General features: G+C 45.4%; 1 protein-coding gene across 4 annotated transcripts in view; it reads left to right on the top strand.

The window, feature by feature from the left end:
• The window catches only part of LOC147023560 (A disintegrin and metalloproteinase with thrombospondin motifs 16-like), a 184,052-nt gene that overhangs the window by 98,383 nt on the left and 63,169 nt on the right, over positions 1-22,500 (top strand). For all 4 annotated transcript variants that reach the window (XM_085889060.1, XM_085889058.1, XM_085889057.1 and 1 more), the window contains 4 exons: positions 16,808-16,980; positions 17,267-17,397; positions 17,568-17,691; positions 18,312-18,556. In XM_085889060.1, coding sequence (XP_085745186.1) covers positions 16,808-16,980; positions 17,267-17,397; positions 17,568-17,691; positions 18,312-18,556 — 673 coding nt within the window. The remainder of the gene's footprint in view (positions 1-16,807; positions 16,981-17,266; positions 17,398-17,567; positions 17,692-18,311; positions 18,557-22,500) is intronic.

Below are 22,500 nucleotides of genomic sequence, written 5' to 3'. Positions count from 1 at the left end.
ATATAGCATTATGCCATCATGCATGTTGTTAATCTCCTCTCTAATGCTAATTCTACCCTCAATCTGAATGCAAACCCCACCCAGATCCCACCCTCAACACCCATTGGTGCTTTGTTAGTGGTGCTTTGGAGCGACATTGGAGCTCAGTTTCTGCAGAAATGCATCTAACCATGAGTTAGAAAGCTTTCCTTGCCAACACATCAAACAAGCAGGCCCTCATCAACTTCCTTGCAGAGGATATGGTCAAAGCAGACATCACCGTTGAGCATGCAGAAGGGGATGCTGACTACAAGATCTGTATGCTAGCATGTTTGTCTGTGAAGAACAGTCAAACAGCCATTGTCGCAGAAGATTCTGATGTATTTCAGTTGATGATACATCATGCTGATGCCACAGATAACAGTGACAACCTGTACATGGTAACCACAAAACAGACGGTGTGCATCACAACGTTGAAGAAGAAACTGGATCCTGCCCTCTCGGAAAGTCTACTCTTCCTGCACGCTTTCAGTGGGTGTGATACCACATCAAGGCCATATGGAATCGGCAAAGTGACTGTTTTTACGAAGTATGCAGCACTGAGCAAGTCAGCCACCATTTTTATGCCTCCGTCTTCATCGAAACAGGACATCGAACAGGCAGGAGAAGATGCCATTCTGGAGATATATGGGTGCACTACATCACTAAGCCTCAACGCAGCAAGGGTGACGAAGTTCCTATTGAAGGTAGCTACTTCTACACAATATGTATCTCCAGAAAAGCTTCCGCCAACGAGTGACGCAGCCGCCTTTCATAGTCATCGGACTTATCACCAAGTGCAGGGATGGCGCGGCAATGATATCGCCTCTGTAGTTTGGGGTTGGAAAGCCACTCCCGGTGGTCTTGTGCCTATCAGGATGACTCAGCCAGCAGCACCAGAGCGACTCCTCAAGATAATTCGGTGCAATTGTGGTGGCCAGTGTGACAAAAAAAAAAAACATGCACCTGCCGCAAGAATGGACTACAGTGCACACCAGCTTGTGGCCAATGCAGGGGAATAACATGCATGAATGTGCCACATGTGGACAATCAGGATGATGATGACCAGGATGTAAATCTCAATAATAATACAATGGATTGACATTGCAATTTGACTTAAAAAATTTCTCACTCATACAATATCATTTAAGTGATCAGGCATAGTAAACTTTGTTATTAGACACCTTAACACGGTTTTCAAATAATGTCACTGCAAGGTCACAAAATCTGTTTGGATTCTTACTTATTTGGTTAAATTTGGCTATGATTATGATCTCGATGCCAATCTCATAAATATGTGAATGGACATCTTGAAAGAGTCCATTGAAAATGATACATCCAATGTACTTTATTTTGAGTCGATTTGCATCATTTTGATCAAATTCAGGGTCAAATTAGGATCAAATTTGACCTTGACCTTGAACTTATCACATGATCTAGATATCCAATCACCTCAAAACTATTACTAAATGAATGAGCATCTTAATGGTATACAGTATGTTGCAATAACAACCAATATATTTTATCAATAACTATCATTTTGGCATAACTCTTGATACAATTTCGGTCAAATTTAACGTTGCTTCGGTCAAGTTTAACGTTGACCTTGACCTTGACATATGACCTTGATATCTAACGATCTTATAAGTATCACGAAACGAATGGGGGTCCTCAAATTAGTTAAAATGACACCTTAAAAGTGTTTCTTTGTTGTTTCTTTCCAAAATTAGGTCCATTTTAAGTTTTACACCTGTAAAATGTCGGCCATCTTGGATTTGAGGTCAAAACGAGGTTTCCCATGGGAGGATTCGAATGGGGGTTTTTTTTCTGATAAGACATATCGCCAATGAAGTCATTTCAGGTGAGAAAGTTTTGATAACATTTTTGTCCAACCTAAATCGTTCATTGCTTAGACTATCACTCTCGTTTGAATGAACGTCTTCAGCTCTTGAAAAGATGTGTTGTCGAATCCAATATCCCATTCGTGTATTCTATGTGCAAGATTCTTGACGTAGTTTGGACATTCTTGAAAAATTGTATGAAAACTTGTGATATAATTGCCTGTTGTAGTTCTAGTGAAAGTTTCACTTTTATAAATAGCTGTGAGCAGATGCCTCATTCTTATCCTTCAAATTAATACAAAGATGATGGGGATTCTTTGCTAGACGACGATCGAGGAAGAATGGTGACTAATTGGGTGAAAGTGCACTGAGATACCAGCTCTTGGTGTAAATGCTTTCGAGAGGCAGCAAAACGTCACATCGTTTTTGTCTGTCATGTAATAACTGGTCAGCTTTTTATTTTATTTTGTTTATTTTAATTTTTTGCATACAGAGTGGAGGAGCTAGGAACTGGTCAGATTTGTAAAGTGGATTGTGATAATGTGGACAACAATGAACATTCTGATGCTGGCCATTCATTATCATACCTGTTATATTATTAACAAAATGAATGCCCTTGTAATAATAAATATATATTTTAAAATAATAACTAAAACGGCACATGGTACCGTGCATACCTCCACGAAGCTGAACAGTTTACATTTTGTATCCCATTGAAACGCCGTCTCAGGATTCGGATCTCCAAAATCTAATGGCTCGTTCATGCCACATATCCAACTCATCCACCAATTTTTATCTTAATCCGTCCACAACTTTTTGAGATATCATGCTATATATTGTATTTGGTCCTATCTCTTAATGGTGAAGAATCATTGAAAAATTCTCAGATCCGATTCAGATCTTCACTAAAATCGATCGATTTGTCCTTGTCAGACACCCAACCCGTCCACAAAATTTCTTCTGAATTTGTCCACAACTTTTTGAGATATCCTGCTCACAGACAGACAAATAGACGAACAAACAGACGAAACAGACATTTAGGGATGAAAACATTACGTCCGTCCACCTTTGGTGGCTGAGCTAATAATGATAATAAAAATAATTATTGGAGTCGTTCATAACTATCAATACTTCCAAGCAGTAACAACATGAGAAACTTTCATATTTACTATTTTTGAAACCATCAAAACTACAACATATAAAAAGTTTTTTGCTGTTGTTGTTGAAAGAGGCATTGATATTTCAGTTTCTAAGGAAGTTATCTTGGTTGCTGAGAAAAGATTCACTTTGACTGCAGGGCAGCTCACCAGACGAAGGGATTGGGGCAAAGCCTTCGGGACTCCCAATCTTTGATGGTAGGAGGGAAACCATGGGGTAACCTTCCTGAGTCAGATTGCGGTTGTGTGTGTGTCAGGATGTTGCTGAGGTGTCGTCCACCAGACGGCGGTCTCCTTAGGTTAACCTGAGGCGGTCCCTTTGGGTGGGTGCCTGGAATGTCCTATCCCTAAGAGAGGATGATCACCTGTCTTTGTTATCATCTGAGCTCAAGCGAAGGACATCAGTATTGCAGCACTCTCTGAGGTTCGGAGACCGGACTGTGGTGAGATCATGGCGGGTGGTTACGCCTACTATTGGTCTGGTCGTTCTGATGGTTACCATGTCCAAGGAGTTGCTCTGGCTGTGTCCAAGAAGCTGATTCCAATGATAATTGAGGAAACACCGGTCAACAAGCGTATTATGAGACGAAGGATTTGTCACTCCTTGGGTGTCATTTCCCTGGTCTCTGTCTATGCTCCGACTGAAGCAAGTGATCTCACCGTGAAGGATGCATTCCATGCCACGCTCGAGTCTGTGGTTGATTAGTGCTCCAGGCGAGATACTCCACTAGTCTTGGGGGATTTTAATGCATCGACTGGAACTAATAGGGATGGTTATGAAACAAGTGTTGGTCTCCATGGGTCTGGAACTGTGAACCAGAATAGCACCAAGTCCCTTGACTTTGCAAGAAGTCATGGACTTTGGGTGGCTGGTTCATGGTTTCATCACCCACATGCTCATCGCTGGACTTGGTATTCCAACGCTGGCGGTGTGGCAAAAGAGATTGACCATGTGCTCGTTGATGGTCGCTGGAGGATGATCCAGAACTGCAGGGTCTACCGGAGTACTCAGTTTCTCAATACTGACCACCAGCTTGTTGGAGCAACTCTGAAGTTTCAGCTTAAATCCAGGAGCATGGAGCCATCCCAGCCGAGGCTGGATGTTGGCAAGCTCAAGAATGCGAGGGTAGCTGAGGAGTTTGCCAACAGGCTGAGTGGATATTTGGGGGGGGGGGGTCTGGGTGCTTTGGAAGATCCTGAAGAGTTGTAGAGTGCCTTCAAGACCACCATCCTTGATGTTGCCGGTAGATGTCTTGGAACTCACTGTGGGGCGAAGAAGAATTTTGTCTTTCAAGTGACACTGGATAGCATTGACCAGAGTCACAGGGCCAGGCTGAATGGCAGAGCTGAGCTGTTCAAAGAGCTGAGGCGTAAAATTGCACTTGCACTAAGGGTGGACAAAGAGGCCTATGTGCGAGGAATCTGTGAGGGGGAAGAGCATCACCTGTTGTCAAGTGATTCTCATTCTGCTTACAGGGGAATTCACGCATTGCGTTCCTCCAAGCTCTTCCCTCAGTGTACTGCAGTTAGAGTAGAGGGTGGTGGGCTCTTGACAAAGGAGTCTGAAGTGAAGGCCCGCTGGGACTGTTACTTTGACCAGCTGTACCAGGCTGATCCACCAGCTGTCTAGTTGGATGTCAGGGGTGTTACAATCCCTATTGCTGACCTTCCAATCAACTGCGGTCCACCTTCCTTTATGGAAACACAGGCTGCGGTGAACCTGCTGAAATGGGGTAAAGCTCCTGGGATCTGTGGCATCCATATAGATCCATATAGTTGGTGGAAATGCTGTACTCGTGTCATTGCATGCAGTTCTGTGCTCTGCCTGGAACATAGGCATCATCCCAACTCACTGGAAGTGGGGTCTTGTTGTCCCTCTCTGGAAAGGGAAGGGTGATCGTCAAGACTGCAACAACAACTGAGGGGTGACGCTGCTCTCAGTGCCGGGCAAGATTTTTGCTCAGATAATTCTTGATAGGGTTCACCACCATCTGTTTCATCACCAGCATCCAGAGCAGTTTGGCTTTACACCAAATCGGTCAATGATTGACCGTATCCTTGCTCTTCCGGTCCTCACCGAATGCAGATGAGAGTTTCAGCAGGGGTTGCTTGCAGCCAATTTGTTTTCTGTAAATCGTTTGATTCAGTGAATCGGGATGCCCTCTGGAGGATTCTTGTTTTTTGTGCGGTGCCACCAAAATTGATCAATCTGATGTATGAACTCTACTCTGGTACTGAGAGTGCTGTGAGATGTGGTGATACCATCTCTGACTTATTTCCATTTGTTACTGGAGTTCATCAGGGGTGTGTACTTGCCCCCACACTTATCATCACTTGTGTGGACTGGATTCTGGGGAGGATGTCGGAGAGATCAAGCTGCGGTGCATCGTTTGGGAATGTCAAGATCTCTGACCTTGATTTTGCAGATGATGCAATCATCTTAGCATAGGCTCCAGATATCCTTTTGGGGCCCTCGAGGTGCTGAATGAGGAGTTGGAGCTGCTGGGATTACAGGCTTCTTGGGTCAAAACTAAGATCCAGGCTTTCAATGACATCTTGGATGCTGCTATGCTGCCTGTGCCTGTTTGTGGTGAGGATGTTGAGGTCACAGAGATTCAGTTACCTTGGCAGTGATATTCACGTCTCTGCTGACTGTGAGCCAGAGGTCAACAGGCGTCTGGGTCGGGCCTGGTGAGTCACGTATTCACTGGATCATGGGGTGTAGCTCTGCCGGTATCTGTGCGGGAGGATGAAAGTCCGAATCTTCAGGTCCTTGGTGCTTCCAGTCTTGCTCTATGGATGTGAGACTTGGACTCTGACCAGGGATCTGAGATGGAGACTTTTCTTTGGTACCAGGTCTCTTCGGAGAATCGTTGGCTGTCGCTGGTCGGACTTTGTGTCCAACGAGCGGTTGCTGAGAGAGACTCAAATGAGATTTGCTACCTGCATAGTCCATGAGCATCAGCTGTGGCTGTATGGACATGTGGCTCGATTTCCTGATGCTGTTCCAGCTCACCAGATTCTCTCAGTGAGGGAGCCTCGTGAGTGGAGGAGGACAATGGGCTAACAACGTTTCTCATCGTTGCAGCAGGTTCATCAGCATCTCAAGGAGATGGGGATGGGCCAGGCATCTGCCTGGGAGATGGCCAGACGGAGGCCCCTGGAGTACCGGCGGAAAGTGTACACAGCGACGTGCGGTTCGTGCATCCTCCCATACCTGACCTGACTCACGGGATATGAATCACGACTGTTGAATCATAATCATGATAGCTGATAACCTTTATATACCTGTTTTGTCATCAAAATCCATCACTGGCCACTGACAGGACAAGGGAGTAAAAAAACAAAAAAGAGTAGAGTTTGGATGGTAGTAAGGCAGTGATCTTTCACTCAGAGAGTGCTGAATACATGGAATGGTCACCCTGCAAAGGTACTAACAGTAGAGTCATTGGACTGTTTGGAAATTGTTGGATATGTATCTGGAAGTAGTGAGGTTGGGTGAGTACAAAGATGTTGGCAAGATAGAACTGGCTTGATGGGCCTAATGGCCTCCTCCTGCATTGAAGTTCCTTGTATAACCTCTTGATGCCGAAAAGTGATCAACTTTAGCCCATAACGGCCATTTCATTTTGCAGAGATTAAGATACTTCTTATTCACAAACCTGAAAAATTCAGCTGTCCTTCGATGATATGTCTGACATTTTATATTGATCTATTAAGCAGTTCTGGAGAAGACTCAGTGGTGTAACGGTTAGAATATTCACTCCGAGTCTGGGTGGTCAGCGGTTCAAACCCCGGATTAGTAATACCAAAAACTTAAAAATGGTACGGACTGCTTCCTTGCTTGCCATTCAGCATTTATGAGGTTGAGCACGGACAATCCCCATCGATTTGTATCTGTGGGGCGGAGGAAATTTCTCCTTCTGAAATGCCCTGCTAACTGTGGTGTGAAAAAGTGTGCCATTGTTGTGATGTTGCTGACACACAGGGTACTCTAGGAAGTTATGGCACTTCCCCCAAGCTCAGTGGCTGTGTCTGTCTTATCTAACAGTCTTGTGTTGTTTTGCCTATGTTTATCTCTACGTCCATGTGTCGTGTGCGTGGCAGCTCCACAACATGCCTTCGATCATGTAAATAAACAAAAAAGATCTCTGTAATTGTTTGGAATCTCTGGCATTTATTATTATTTTTTTTGCAACATTCACATTCTGGAAAGTCATACCTCAGCTTCATGTCATGCAATTCAAATGTAAAGGAAGTCAAATTCCCCAATGGACATCAAAGTACATTTGCAAAGATGTCATGGAGGACCTTCACAAAATTAGAGAGAAAAATATCCTGCTGAAGAACTTTCCATTTGTGTTGGAAGTGTAGGAATACCAATACAACCAATAATTGTGGTTTCCACAAAGTGTGGAATCTTGCAACTTCCATTATATCCACCTTCATACATTGTAATTGGAAAGAGATGACGTGTTTTGTTTTTTCAATTTGTCATAAGTCGGGGCCTTTGAGGCCCGGAAGATCATTTTGGGACTTTCATCTCACAGGAAACAAATTCTCTTGGCCGTCGAGCGGTGTTACGAGCCTTCGCTCTGTTCTTAAGGGAATCAGGTCAGGTATGGGAGCATGTGCCAGAACAGCACGTCGCTGCGTCCACTTTCCGCCGGTACTCCAGGGGCCTCCGTCTGGCCATCCCCCAGGCAGATGCCAGGCCCATCCCCATCTCCTTGAGATGATGGTCAACCTGTTGCAACCATGAGGCACGTGGTCGACCCACTGGCCTCCTCCACTCATGAGACTCTCTCGCTGAGAGAATCTGGTGAGCAGGATCAGAGTCAGGAAAACGAGCCACATGTCCATACAGCCGCAACTGACGCTCACGGACTATGCAGGTAACAAATGTCATCCGAGTCTCTCTCAGCAACCGCTCGTTGGACACAAAATCCGACCAGCGATAGCCAAGGATTCTCCGAAGAGACCTGGTACCAAAGGAATTGTCTCCGTCTCAGATCCTTGGTCAGAGTCCAAGTCTCGCACCCATAGAGCAAGACTGGAAGTACCAAGGACTTGAAGACTCGGACTTTTGTCCTCCCACACAGGTACCGGCAGCGCCACACCCCATGATCCAGTGAATCCATGACTCCCCAGGCCCGACCCAGACGTCTATTGACCTCTGACTCGCAGCCAGCAGAGACATGAATATCACTGCCAAGGTAAGTGAATCTCTCCACGACCTCAACATCCTCACCACAAACAGACACAGACAGGACAGCAGCATCCAAGATGTCACCGAAAGCCTGGATCTTAGTTTTGACCCAAGAAACCCGTAATCCCAACGGCTCCGACTCCTCATTCAGAACCTCGAGGGCCCCCAAGAGGATGTCTAAAGTCTCCGCAAAGATGACTGCATCATCTGCAAAGTCAAGGTCCGAGATCTTGACATTCCCAAATGACGCACCGCAACTTGATCTCTCCGACATCCTCCCTAGAATCCAGTCCATACAAGTGCTGAAAAGTGTGGGGGCAATTACACATCCCTGACGAACTCCAGTAACAACTGGAAATAAGTCAGAGATGGTACCACCACACTTCACAGCACTCTCAGTACCAGAGTAGAGTTCAGACATCAGATCGATCAGTTTTGGTGGCACCCCACGAAGACCAAGAATCCTCCAGAGGACATCCCGATTCACTGAATCAAACGCATTACAGAGATCAACATAGGCTGCAAGCAGCCCCTGCCGAAACTCTCGTCTGCGTTCGGTGAGGACACGAAGTGCAAGGATACGGTCAATCGTTGACCTCTTTGGTGTAAAGCCTGACTGCTCTGGACGCTGGTGCTCAAGCAGATGGTGGCGAACCCTATCGAGAATTATCCGAGCAAAGACCTTGCCCGGCACTGAGAGCAGTGTCACCCCTCGGTAGTTGTTGCAGTCTTGGCGATCACCCTTCCCTTTCCAGAGAGGGACAACAAGGCCCCTCTTCCAGTCAGTTGGGATGATGCCTGTGTTCCAGGCAGAGCACAAAACTGCATGCAACGACACGAGTGTAGCATTTCCACCAGCCTTGAGAAGTTCGGCATGGATACCACAGATCCCTGGAGCTTTGCCCCGTTTCAACTGGTTCACCGCAGCCCGTGTTTCCACAAGCGTAGGTGGACCACAGTTGATTCGAGGGTCAGCAACAGGGATTGTAACACCCTTGACGTCCAACTCGACAGTTGGGGGATCAGCCTGGTACAACCGCTCAAAGTAACCGGCCCAGCGGGCCTTCACTTCAGACTCCTCTGTCAAGAGCCTACCACTCTCTGCTCGAACTGTAGTGCTCCGAGGGATGGGCTTGGATGAACGTAATGCGCGAATTCCCCTGTAAGCGGGACGAGAATCACCTGTTCACAGGTGATGCTCTACCCCCTCACAGATTCCTCGCACATAGGCCTCCTTGTCCACCCTCAGTGCACGTACAGTTTTACGCCTCAGCTCCCTGAACAGCTCAGCTCTGCCATTCAGCCTGGCCCTGCGACTCTGGTCAATCGTATCCAGTGTCCCTTGAGAGACAAAATTCTTCTTTGCCCTGCGGTGAGCTCCAAGGCATCCACCGGCAACATCAAGGACGGTGGTCTTGAAGGTGCTCCACAACTCTTCAGGACCCCCCAAAGCACCCAGACCCCCCAAGTGTCCACTCAGCCTGTTCGCAAACTCCTCAGCTACTCTCTCATCCCTGAGCTTGGCAACATCCAGTCTCAGCTGGGATGGTACCATTCTACAGAATTCAAGGTGCAGCTTTAGAGTTGCTACAACAAGCCTGTGGTCAGTATTGAGGAACTGAGCACTCCGGTAGACCCTGCAGTTCTGGATCATCCTCCAACGACCGTCAATGAGGACATGGTCAATCTCCTTTGCCACACCGCCAGCGTTGGAATACCAAGTCCAGCGATGAGCTTGTGGGCGCTGAAACCATGAACCAGCCACCCTAAGTCCATGACTTCTTGCAAAGTCAAGGAACTTAGTGCTATTCTGGTTCATAGTTCCTGACCCATGGGGACCAACACACACCTCATAACCATCCCTATCAGTTCCAGTCGATGCATTGAAATCCCCCAAGACTCGAAGTGTATCTCGTCTGGGGCACTGATCAACCACAGACTCGAGTGTGGCGTAGAATGCATCCTTCACGGTGAGATCACTCGCATCAGTCGGAGCATAAACAGAGACCAGGGAAATGACACCTAAGGAGTGACGAATCCTTAATCTCATAATACGCTTGTTGACCGGTGTTACCTCAATTATCATTGGGGTCAGCTTATTGGACACAGCTACAGCAACTCCTTGGGTATGGTAACCATCAGAGCGACCAGACCAATAGTAGGTGTAACCACCCACCATTATCTCACCGCAATCCGGTCTCCGAACCTCAGAGAGAGCTGCAATCCCGATGTCCAAACGCTTGAGCTCAGATGATAACAGAGACAGGTGATCATCCTCTCTTAGGGATAGGACATTCCAGGCACCCACCCGAAGGGACCGCCTCAGGTTAACCCAAGGAGACCGCCGTCTGGTGGACGACACCTCAGCACCACTCCGACACACTCTCCTGCAATCTGACCCAGGGATGTTACCCCGTGGTTTCCCTCCTATCAAAGATTGGGGGTCCCGAAGGCTTTGCCCCAATCCCGTCATCCGGTGAGCTGCCCTGCGAAGGGAAGCTGCACAAGAGGTACTCCCACGGAGTGGGTTTTCAGATTTTTTTGCGTTTTTGCGTTTTGCGGAATGAAGGGTTTTACGGTGGCTGGAGTGCAAATCCTGCCACCAACCTCCTAATAAGAGGTGACCCAACTGCAGGAGGACGTCCGCAGACACAGTTGGGCACTAGATATGGATGGCCGTTGGCTCACAAGATCATTTTGGGACTTTCATCTCACAGGAAACAAATTCTCTTGGCCGTCGAGCGGTGTTACGAGCCTTCACTCTGTTCTTAAGGGAATCAGGTCAGGATAATCACATGTACTGTTGTGTGGATATTGAACGCAATGCAAGGGAAGGACCTGAGACGTAGATAGAAGCTAGGTTTGCGAAAAATACATTTCTGTGTGCTCTTGACCTGACAGTTATATAAATAATGACCATTCACTCCAGCATGTATTTACAGTAAATATTAATTTAAGACTGCATTTCCAGCGACCGTTAATATCTCCGGTGTTTCTAAAACTTCAACAAAGCAGTGGTCGCAGCTTCGACACGAATAGTGTTAAAGGATTGGCATGTCCAATGCTATATAGGGGAAATTCAAAGAGTGTTGTGTAGCAAAGTCAGCCCACACGAAGGATCTTTAGCGCAACCGTTTTTAATGGCGTCTCCTGCTCCACACTCGACAGCCCGCTGACGTCACTCTCGGTTCCACCTCGTCAGTTCCGGCTCATCATGCATTCATTAATATTCATATAACTCCCACTACCACAAGAAGGTAGTATCCAACTGCATTAATATTCCAGCAAGCAGTGTATTGTACTCGGATGAAGGTGGAGAGAGGTGAAGGAGGGTGCCTTTTCTTATGCACCATGCTCTGTATCGAGTTGGTTCTGCCGAAGCAGTTTTTTTTAGCTGGAGTTACAATCCTGGGTATGCACCACTCTGACGCAGCACACTTGGCTGAGGATGCAGGGACTGGAGAATTAGCCAGCACCGACTGTTCGCGAAGGACATGGTGGAATCTTTAATGTGCACTAACTAATGTCAGCTGTTGGAATGGAGGAGCATGGGGGTGAAGAATAACTCTTGCTTGAAGGTTCGTAAAGCTGTAGTTTTATGTGGAACATTGCTGTCCATTAAGGCAGAAGCCATTAATTTGTGTCCTGAATTGTTCATTAGAAATTCACAATGTCGTGTAAAAATGGCCTCTATTGCAGGAGGGAAGTGGGTACACATTCGCGGACACACGCACACACAATTACTCCATCTCTCTCGAGGAAAATAAACAATACAAAGCTTGTTATCCCACAGGTTGTGTTGCCGATTGACATCCAAGAACACTGGGTTCAAAAAGCCAAGTGCTCTGTGGTGCGGCACTCAAACACCATGTCACACCCGGACAGAAATCTTTGTGTCCCAAGGCTCACCTGTTTCGCTCCAGACTGCTGCTCGTTGGAGTTTCTGACTGTATCAATCACAGGGAGGCGCAGGAGAATGCAGAGTGCCCCAGAAATCTCTGAAGGGACAAGCCTCTTCCCTGTGCTTGCATTTCCTTGTAGAATGAGCCTTATCTCCATGTTCGACATGGCCCACAAGTTTGACTTTTTGGCATCCAATAAACTTATTTGACATCCATGACTTTTATGGTCACTGGTCAAAACTTTTGTTTTAATATTTTGAAACAATTTGAACACAAGCATCTCTGCTTGGGTGACATACAAAGTGTGAGGTTAAAACACCCCAGCTGCTACTGGCTTGAACACAACAAATTTTCAACCCACACTGGCACTGTCAAGGTGGCAGCTTGAGATCATACTTTCCAGAGGCTTCTGGCAAGTTCATTGTGTTATTTCAAAACACTCCTTTCCATTGAGATGAGATCAGGGGCAAATCAGAGTTCACAAGAACACCAGCTTCAAACAAACACACGGAACACTACTCGAGTTTATCTTGGTGCACTTCACAATTACACTATATTGCTTTACTCTTTCATAGATACCCTGTGATAGTGCAGTTATACCCGCAGCTCATAATACCAAGGATTGCATTCGGTGGTCTGTCAGAAGTGATAATCATCAGGCGTCTTTGGTTTGTACTCAGCCATTTGTGAACTTGTGAACTCTCATTCTGCAAGCCCTGCGAACCCATACATGGTGAGTAAATTGGGACGTGGGTGTTAGTTTGCTGTGCCTTGAAACTGATCTCCTCTTATGCTTCAATTGGCTGATGAGTTGCAGCCAGCCAGAAATAGCAGCAATAATAGCACACCCGAAGATTGGACCCCGAGATGTTCCACGGCTGGATTACAACAGCCCTGATTTAATATTGCTCTCTGAAGAAATTAAAGTCATATGGATTTTCATTTCCAAAACCTCAAAATAAGCATTCAGCTGCTTAGTGGAAACAGTGTGCTTTTGGAAAAACAAATGGACAGAAGTGCAAACAGGCTTACAATGGCTCTTTAGTCAGAAGCGACAGACCATGTGTGTGTGTGTGTGTGTGTGTGTGTGTGTGTGTGTGTGTATGTTTGCCTCTGTCATTGGTCGTTATCTCCATATGCAGGTTTCAGGAGATAGAATGGAATCCTCCCAGGTCTCGAAGTAGTCACATCTGTTTCGGTAAAGGGGGATCAGGATTTGTGGACCAAGCTGTGAAGTCCTGGTATTGGGTTATTTTTTCTTGATTTCTGCATTGTTTAAGCCAAAATAGCTGGGTACAGAAACCTCTTAAAGGCCCTGTCACACCTTGACGATTTAGCCAGCGTATGCCGACGTATGAAAAATTTGTCTAAAACGCTGGCACACGTCGAATACGTATGGGTAAGTATTGTATATGTCAAGAGTACGCTGGCGTACGTCGTAGTACGCTGGCATACGTCGTAGTACGCCGAGCTCATCGACAAATTTTCCATGCTTGAAATTTCCCGATGCATGACAGCATATGACTCACACGTTCCGCATAACGCTGGCCATAAGTTGTAGGCACGTTATGCGATCGTTGACACACGTCGACACACGTTACTTGTAAGTTACTCCTAAGTCGAAACACATCGAGGTAATGGTTAGCGTCAGTGTTCCAAACTCCCTGGTTTTTTTTGTTTGTTTGTTTGTTTTTCTTCGGTATGACGGTGATGTTTGTGCTGTATCACGTGATTGTGTTTTCGTTCCACTGGGTTTTCGTTTCTCATGTTCTACTGCACCTTGTACACCACAACGTTGACACTTCGATTTCTAGTGCGGTTATAATATAATGTAATTAATAGGCTGCCGCTCTACGATTTAAATCATAACGCACTAGAAATCGAAGTGTCAACATCACTGTCATACCGAAGGATAAAAAAAAAAACCAGGGAGTCTGGAACACTGACGCTAACCATTACCTCGATGTGTTTCGACTTATGAGTAACTTACATGTAACGTGTGTCGAAGTGTGTCAACGATCGCGTAACGTGCCTACAACTTATGGCCAGCGTATGCGGAACGTGTGTCATACGCCGTATGCCAGCGTGCTTCAGTGTGCTATTAACGTATACAAAACTTACCCATAACGTATTCGACGTGTGCCAGCGTATTCGGCAAATTTTTCATACATCGGCATGCGCTGGCTAAAATGTCAAGGTGTGACAGCGGCTTGACACTTCGATGTCTAGTGTGGTTATGATTTGAATCGTGAGCCGCAGCCTATTAATAGCCTACGCCACGTGATCGTCGACGATACGCTGCCGTGCTATGCATAAGTTAGACTATCGTTGGGCATAGGTTGTGAACGCCGACAACACGCTCAGCATTCGTTGATATAAGTTATCTATATGTTATCGAAACCTTCTGTGTACATTACTAATATGTTATGCATATGTCCAACTCGTTATGAATACGTCCAAAACTGGAAAAAAACATCAATAGTTCAGCGTACGCCAGCGTTTTACATACATTTTGATACCTTGCCAAATGCTGGCTAAAACGTCAAGGTGCGATAGGGCCCGTAGCAATGCTTTCTTTTCTTTATTTGTTCCTCAGTATGACATCTTGTTGCAATGCTTTGTTTTATATGTTCACGCTTGATGGGATCATCAGGTCATACATGAGCACTACTCCCTTGTTTTCAGTAATTGATTTTGGTTCATGTTTCCATGAGTTTTCTGGGACTGGGATATTGAAGTTTTTGCAGATGTCCCAGTGGATTAGTCCACATACATTGTTGTGCTTTTGTGTGTCCAGCTGTTCTGACATGACTTTTTTTTTACATCCTCAAAGTGTTACGAATCTGGACGCTTACTGCACTCAACATTCAGGTCCCTATAAAACAGTTATATCGGTAAGTACGTGTTTCTAGTTAGGGTCCCATCCCTAGTCTAATGGGAGATAAATGTTTTTGCACTGCGGAGTTATTTTGATAGTCAGGGTTTTATTTTACACTTATAACAACAACAACAACAACACCAGCGGTACCGTCGCCTTGCTCACCGACGCCATAGCGCACGTGTTTCTGGCTGCGGATGTGGGTGGGACCTCTCGCTCCAGAGCCGACTCCGCCCATGAGGGCGCACCCTTCGTCCAATCAGGAGACTAGTCGCCTCGGATCGGGACTCCACCCAGAAGGGGGGAGTCGCCCCACCTCCCGTGGGCCTGTCCAATGAGGGACGACCAGCGAATCGCACGACACAACCATCCAATCAGGAGGCGAGTGGCCAGGAGAAGAAACCCCTCCCTCCTGAGGAGAAAGTGTGGTTGTCTGGACCAGCGATTGAGAGATGGTGTGCTCGTGGGAAGAGCGTTCGCGAGTTCGAGTGTTCAGGGCATTCTGGCTGGAACATCAAGGTCGCCTCACCTTGTCGCCTGGTCGCCTTGTGAGACTCGTCGCCTGGTCGTCTCGTCTGGCCTGCCGGCGTTCTGTCTGGTCCACCTTCGCGCCGGCTGGCGTCCATCATTGCATTGTGTTGCGGGTTCGAGTCCCGCTGAACTGGATCATCGAGAACCACACGAGGCGGAGAGGTGCGAAACAGGTTCTCCCCTTTGGCTCACCTTCCCTCCCGACCTGAAGTGCCGAATAAAGACCGCGGTCATCACTTCTTTTGGGTGTGTGTGTGTGTGTGTGTGTGTGTGTGTGTGTGTGTGTGTGTGTGTGTGTGTGTGTGTGTGTGTGTGTCTGTGAGCCCGTCTTCAAGTAGAATTGTTTAAGTGCCTTGTACATACTTGCATTTCTTTTAGTCGGTTTAACTTTGCTCCTTGTTTGTTCCCTCCATCCCTCCCCCCCCCCCCCGTTATAAATAAATCCCCTGTTAAATGTCTCAGCTAGTTTCTTTGTTTTCTTCATTGGCTGAGCACGGTGCGTGTTGGTGGAATAAAAATGCCATTGCTGCCGTAGTTGTGCATTTGGACCGACGGGACCTCAGTAACCACCCTCTCGGGTTACGCACAGGTCGAGCACGGTTACGGCTTGTCCCGTTCCAGCTCCGTCGAGTGTGTGAATTTCTCGGTAGCTCGCCACGTGGGCCTCTAGGTATTTTGAAGTTTGGCAAATAACCCTGTCCCACGCGGTTGAATTTATTGAAGATTCACGGTCCTGTAAGGGACCCGTACCTTCGGAGTTATTGGAAAGGTACGATCTAGATTCCGGGTGTTCGGTGGAGCCGACTCTACTGCTCTATCTAGCGGTCGTGCTCGTCGCCGATACCCGGCCCACAACAATAGGAGGTGGCTCGTACCTTTCTGTTTCTACCTTGTAGAACCTTCACTTGTCTTATTGACTCAATCTTGCCATCTTATTTAAAAAGCCATTAGTGTAGTGTCCTTAGTCTTGACCATTTATTATGATTAGTTCTCCATCCCAGTTGAGCTGACCTCTTCTTCGCCATTCTTTGTCCATGGCCAATCTGTCCAACTTATTATTATTTTTTTTAATACTGTCCAACTCTTTTATAATAACCCCAGTTGTCGGTGTATATTTATTTAGATTTAATTTTTTTCATTTTCCTTTTGTCTTTTTTCAGTCGTGTGTGTGTGTGTGTGTGTGTGTGTGTGTGTGTGTGTGTGTGTGTGTGTGTGTGTGTGTGTGTGTGTGTGTGTGTGTGTGTGTGTCCATTATCAATAATGTCTTTCAGGCCTGAATATGGAGGACTGTATTGTGAAGGACAAGGCCGTGAGTACCAATTGTGCAGCGTACAGAGATGTGCTAAGGCATTGCCCACCTTCCGAGCTGTACAATGTGCTTGGTTCAACAGCAAACCTTTCCGTGGCTGGTACTACAAGTGGAAACCATACACCAAAGTGACTGGTCAGTTCAAATAATGCTTCCACATTATGTGTACTCACAGTGAACAACTTGCTTGACTTATTTAGGCTTTCATTAACTTTTCTCATCCATTCACCAACATTTGTTTACTCTCAGTTGTTGAAGATAATTTTAACTGCTTTTGAATTTTTGTCGATTTAATACTCATTTAAAGTCTAATAGACGCAACAACAACAACACCAACAACAACAACAGCAACAACTGTAATAATACTGATTGTACAACTCAGGTGTGGCGACTTACTGATTGCTCCAGTGGTCGTTTGCAGAGCAGGATGCCTGCAAGCTGTACTGCATGGCTGAAGATTTTGACTTCTTCTTCGCTTTGGCAAGCAAGGTGAAGGACGGCACACCCTGCTCCGAAGACAAGAAAGACATATGCATCGATGGCATTTGCATGGTATGGAACATGGTTTTTCATGAAACTCCCATAATAGTTTCCAGGAAATGTCTTTTTTTTTTTAAAGGATTACCTTTGTCATGGTTCCACCATTGTTTTATGAGTTTGATCCATTTTGCGTCGGTGTTATAGTTACCCCCCTTTTCATTGGTAACCACCAATGTTTTCAGCACGTGGGTTGTGATTTGTTGGTTGGATCTTGGGCAGAGAGAGATGCCTGTGGTGTGTGCCAAGGACGCAATTTGACATGCCAGGTGATTCGTGGAGAATACCACCAGCAGCACCATGTTAATGGTAAGAAATATCGTCATCATGGTTCCTCACTCCAAAATAACATCGGGCCTCAAGTGCAATAAATTAAATCATTATTTTTGTCTTTCCTGTGCTTCTGACTTAGTTCCCTTATAAAACTTCTTAAGTAGCTTTTTGGGGTTTATCATGGGTTTCCATGAAGTTTTGTTAACACTTTTATTTTGGAAGGTTTATATCAAAAGCTTTGTGCTTTGTTGATATTTATAGTTTGCGAGGTATTTAAGTGGGAAATACTGATGACTGGAGCAAACAATTATTCACTAAACATACCAAGCACATGATAGGCATAAGGACTCGAGCTTTACATGACTGCGATGGCCTCATGAATGAGATAAGAAAATGAATGATGCCATTTCAGAAGACCAGTGGTAGTTTCCTTTATTATAAACATTTATCCATGCATTTACATGACTGAAACACGTTACACACAGGATTAGATAAATGTAACCCTTACCTTGATAATATGATCTCCTTTGCTATTGGACATTGCTGTTAAAAACTATGACAGATGGATGACACGCATTCAAAGCACTTGCAACCAAAGGTCGAAATTTCCACATTTATCCTTCATTCATTCTGAACACGTGTGTGCCTATCACCAGAATACCATACGATGCTCACTCTTCCAGTTGGGGCGCGAAACATCGTGGTGTATGAGCTGAACATCTCAAGCAGTTACCTTGCCTTGCGTGATCTTCACGGACAATTCCTCTTGAACGGGGGTCTGCGGGTGGACTGGCCTGGCAAGCACTACATTGCTGGTACGAGCTTCGACTACAGAAGGCCATTTGATCAACCTGAGAGTTTGACTGCAGCAGGTCCGATCAACGCAAGCCTTATGGTGGAGGTTTGTACTCTGTTTTTTGAAATTCCTTGTCTTTTTGACCAATATAATTGTACTTGTTGCTGAAAAAGTAAACGTCCAATACAAGGGAATTCGTACAAGAGAAGAGATTTTCTTTTGGTCCATACATCTCTGATTTCAAAACTTTCTTTGATCTTAGGGTTCTCACCAGGATTTTATCATCATAGTGCATTCCCATTTTTAACGTCACTCTTCTTCAACTTCATATTTTCACTTCCCACCCCATTTTTGCCCTTTTTGAGGATCTAGTCGGTTCTTGTTGCCTGCATTACAAATCGATTTGACTGTGTAATTTTCGAGATAGTATAGTTGTGACAGGTGTAAAAAAACAAACAAAAAAAAACGATCAACCCACCCCCTCATTGTCTAAAAAAAATAAAGTAGTACTGCAGTTTTGGAAGACCCCAGGGGGAGACACATCCAACACATAAGGGTTCCCTCATGTAGTTATATCTGCACCAATTTTCTTTAGCTAAATTACTTCTCCCCTCATATCAGGAGACAGGGAAATGTGTTGTGCTTGTGTCACAGGTTCAAACGCCTTTTGTAATTCCTCTCTTTCTAAATCCCCTATCTTCTTTTCTCTCTTCTAATCTCTTTCTCCCTCTCCACACCTTTTTGCAGCACATCCATAAATGCTTTGCAACACAACATCACAAAAGCCATATTGCAACTCATTGCAAATCAAAGCCAGCGTATCATAAAGGGCATCATGAAGTGGCACAGACCGGGAGCGTGAATCTCATCAACAAGCAAGAAACAGCAGAAAAAAGCGCCACAGATGGGCGAGCTTGGTCATGAGCTTCATTACTGAACCATGGGCTCTGCCAATGAGTGCACCAATGGGGAGACAGAACCGCCAAAGCTCTAACCACACTTCAGGGGCAGGCCCCAGAACCACGCCTCCCCGAGGAACTTTATAAGCATGAGAATTCCAGGACTGGGCTAGTACGTGTCTGGGGAGAGTTAAGGATCCTCTGCAAGAATGAACAGGCTGTTCCTGCGGTGCAGATCGTTAACGAGTCATGGAGTTTCTCTGGACATGTAGGCCAACACACTGACTCGCACTCTGTCTTTCTATCCCTGCTTTAACTTGTTCACTTAGAACGCAAAAAGAGTACTCAATGATTACACCCTCGACTCGTTCAGGGCTGGGTTACTAACTCACATTCACATTTCCCTCTATTGCACCACAAGCATTCACTTGCATTTCTCCCTACACGGTGCACCACATCAGTACCCCGCTCTTCTGTCTCCTCCATTTCACGTTGGGACCAACATAAGCCCACAGGCTTAAGGCCCTGTCACACCTTGACATTTTAGCCAGCGTATGCCGATGTATGAAAAATTTGTCTAAAACGCTGGCGAACGTCGAATACGTTATGGGTAAGTTTTGTATACGTTAAGAGCATGCTGAAGCACGCTGGCATACGTCGTAGTACGCCGAGCTTGTCGACAAATTTTAAGCATGCTCAAAATTTTTTGACCTATGCCAGCGTATGACTCACACGTTCCGCATATGCTGGCCATAAGTTGTAGGCACGTTATGCGATCGTTGACACACGTTGACACACGTTACTTGTAAGTTACTCATAAGTCGAAACACGTCGAGGTAATGTTTAGCGTACCCGAAACTTATTTCTAACCTATGTGTAACGTATCTCCAACGCATATTGACGTATGTAGACGTATTTGATTGACGTCTTCCGGACGACCACATAACTTACTGAACGTGTTTCTACCTTACAGCTACCGTATAATGGTGTATTGGCAGTGTTTAGGGGAATTGGTATATAAAAATGGGCTTTACATGAGGAACCCGTTAGTGTTTCAGACTCCATGGTGAGTAGATGTCCATGTCAGTAGTATCAGTCGTAGTAGTAGGTGAGCCTGTCAGTAGTAGTAGTAGTAGTAGTAGTAGTAGGTCCATGTCAGTAGTAGTAGGTGAGTGTGATGGGGAGGGTGTGGGTGATGATGGATCCTCCTTGCGTCCGCGTCCACGGCCACGGCCAGGAGACTTCTTGGCAGCATTCTTCGAAGTTTTCTTCGGCATGACGATGATGTTGACACTTCGATGTCCAGCTTGGTTATGATTAAAATCGTTGAGCGGCAGTGTCCATTTAAATAGTCGAGCGGCAGCGATTTAAATCGTTGAGCGGTAGCCTATTAAGAGGCGACGCCTCGTGATCGTCGGCGATACGCTGCCGCGCGCTATGCATACGTTAGACTATCGTTGGGCATACGTTGTGAACGCCGACAACATGCTAAGCATTCATTGGTATAAGTTATCTATGAGTTATCGAAACGTTCTGTGTACATTACTAATATGTTATGCATACGTCCAACTCGTTGTGAATATGCCCAAAACTGAAAAAAAACATCAATAGTTCAGCATACGCCAGCGTTTTACATACATTTTGATACCTTGCCATATGCTGGCTAAAACATCAAGGTGTGACAGGGCCCTTACATCGGGTGAGTGAGGCTTGCGAAGTAAACCAATGCTCACCCGATGCAAGCCAACAATCCCTGCCTTCTTCTTCTTCTCTCTGTTTATCATTCTTCCTTTCCTCATTTCCCTGAGTGGAGGTCTTTCTCTTGTGATCTGTTTGCATGTAAATGTCTGTCCTTTTGATCTTTATAAACTGTTTCCAAACTGCTCAATCGTTTTTTCTCTATTCGTTAGACTATAGTGTGTTCTAGTGACAAGGAAACGTGCCCTGCAATTCCCTTATGGGTAGTTATTAGCCAACGTCCCACTTACGATATTGCTCGACTGTTCTGATTGACAACAGTGGAGCATCGAGAGCACGGTTCCCCATCTGGGGTGATTAAATTTGCCGTAAAGTTAAAGTGGAGTTAGACGCTGCACCCTGCCTAAATTAAGAAACTCAGATGGCATCTGTGGTTGTCTACTAACCCGTTGTGTTTTGGAGTTTTCTTCAGCTCGTCAGCTTCAGGGTCACCAGTTGGGAAGCAGGTCTGAGTACTCGCCTCGTGGCTTTCTGATCCCCAAACCCAAAACAGTATAAAAGGATGTCCCCAAGCATTCAGCAACTGAGTACAGAATGCCTTCATGGCATTGCCCGAAGAAAATCTACATTTCATCCTATTTCCGTTCAACCTGCAGTTCTTATGTAGCCATAGTAGCTCTTAACAATCCATCCATTGGGACCATACTCGATACAGAGTGCCGGTGCTGCCGAAGCAGTGTCCTGGGCTATTGGGCAAAATCCTGGATGGGTTGCCACTCTGATGCAGGATACTCAAATGGCTCAATCATCCCAGCAAGCTGGTACTCATTTTGCAGACCTCAGAAGGATGACATTGTGAGTCAACCCCACCTGGTATATTTCAATGACCAAGCAGGTTTTGAGCTCAGGACCCTAGGATCCCAAGCTCACCACCCGAACCATTAAGCCAACGACAGGTATGCTATTAACAAACGAGCCACAATCGAGAGTTTTACTTGCTCTGCAAATATTTTTGATATATATATATATATATATATATATATATATATATATATATATATTTTTTTTAATTCTGATAACAAAATTCAATTTCAAATTTTTTAATTTTAGAAATGGAAACAAATCACTGTTCGTTATATCAGATTCAAATTCGTCCATGAATTTGGGATTGTCCACCAAATGATTGCTCAACTGTTTGTCTCTGTCTGTGAGCAGGATATGTCAAAAAGTTATTGACTGATTCGGCCAAAATTTGGTGGACAGGTTGGGTATTTGACAAGGACAAATTGATTAGATTTTGGTGAAGATCCAGATCCGTCATTGGGAAACATCACGTCATTGGGCGATGCAATGGTGAGGTCGTTAAACGAGTTGAGTAACACTTAATAGTGTGATGACTTTTACCCCGCACACAAAGCGAAAAGCAGGGTTAAGTAAATTGTTAAATTTTTT

The sequence above is a fragment of the Eptatretus burgeri genome, chromosome 7 (assembly GCF_056783735.1).
Source record: "Eptatretus burgeri isolate ZD-2024b chromosome 7, Ebu_testis_v1, whole genome shotgun sequence".
Lineage (NCBI taxonomy): Eukaryota > Metazoa > Chordata > Myxini > Myxiniformes > Myxinidae > Eptatretus > Eptatretus burgeri.
This window is presented reverse-complemented; position numbering and strand designations above follow the sequence as displayed.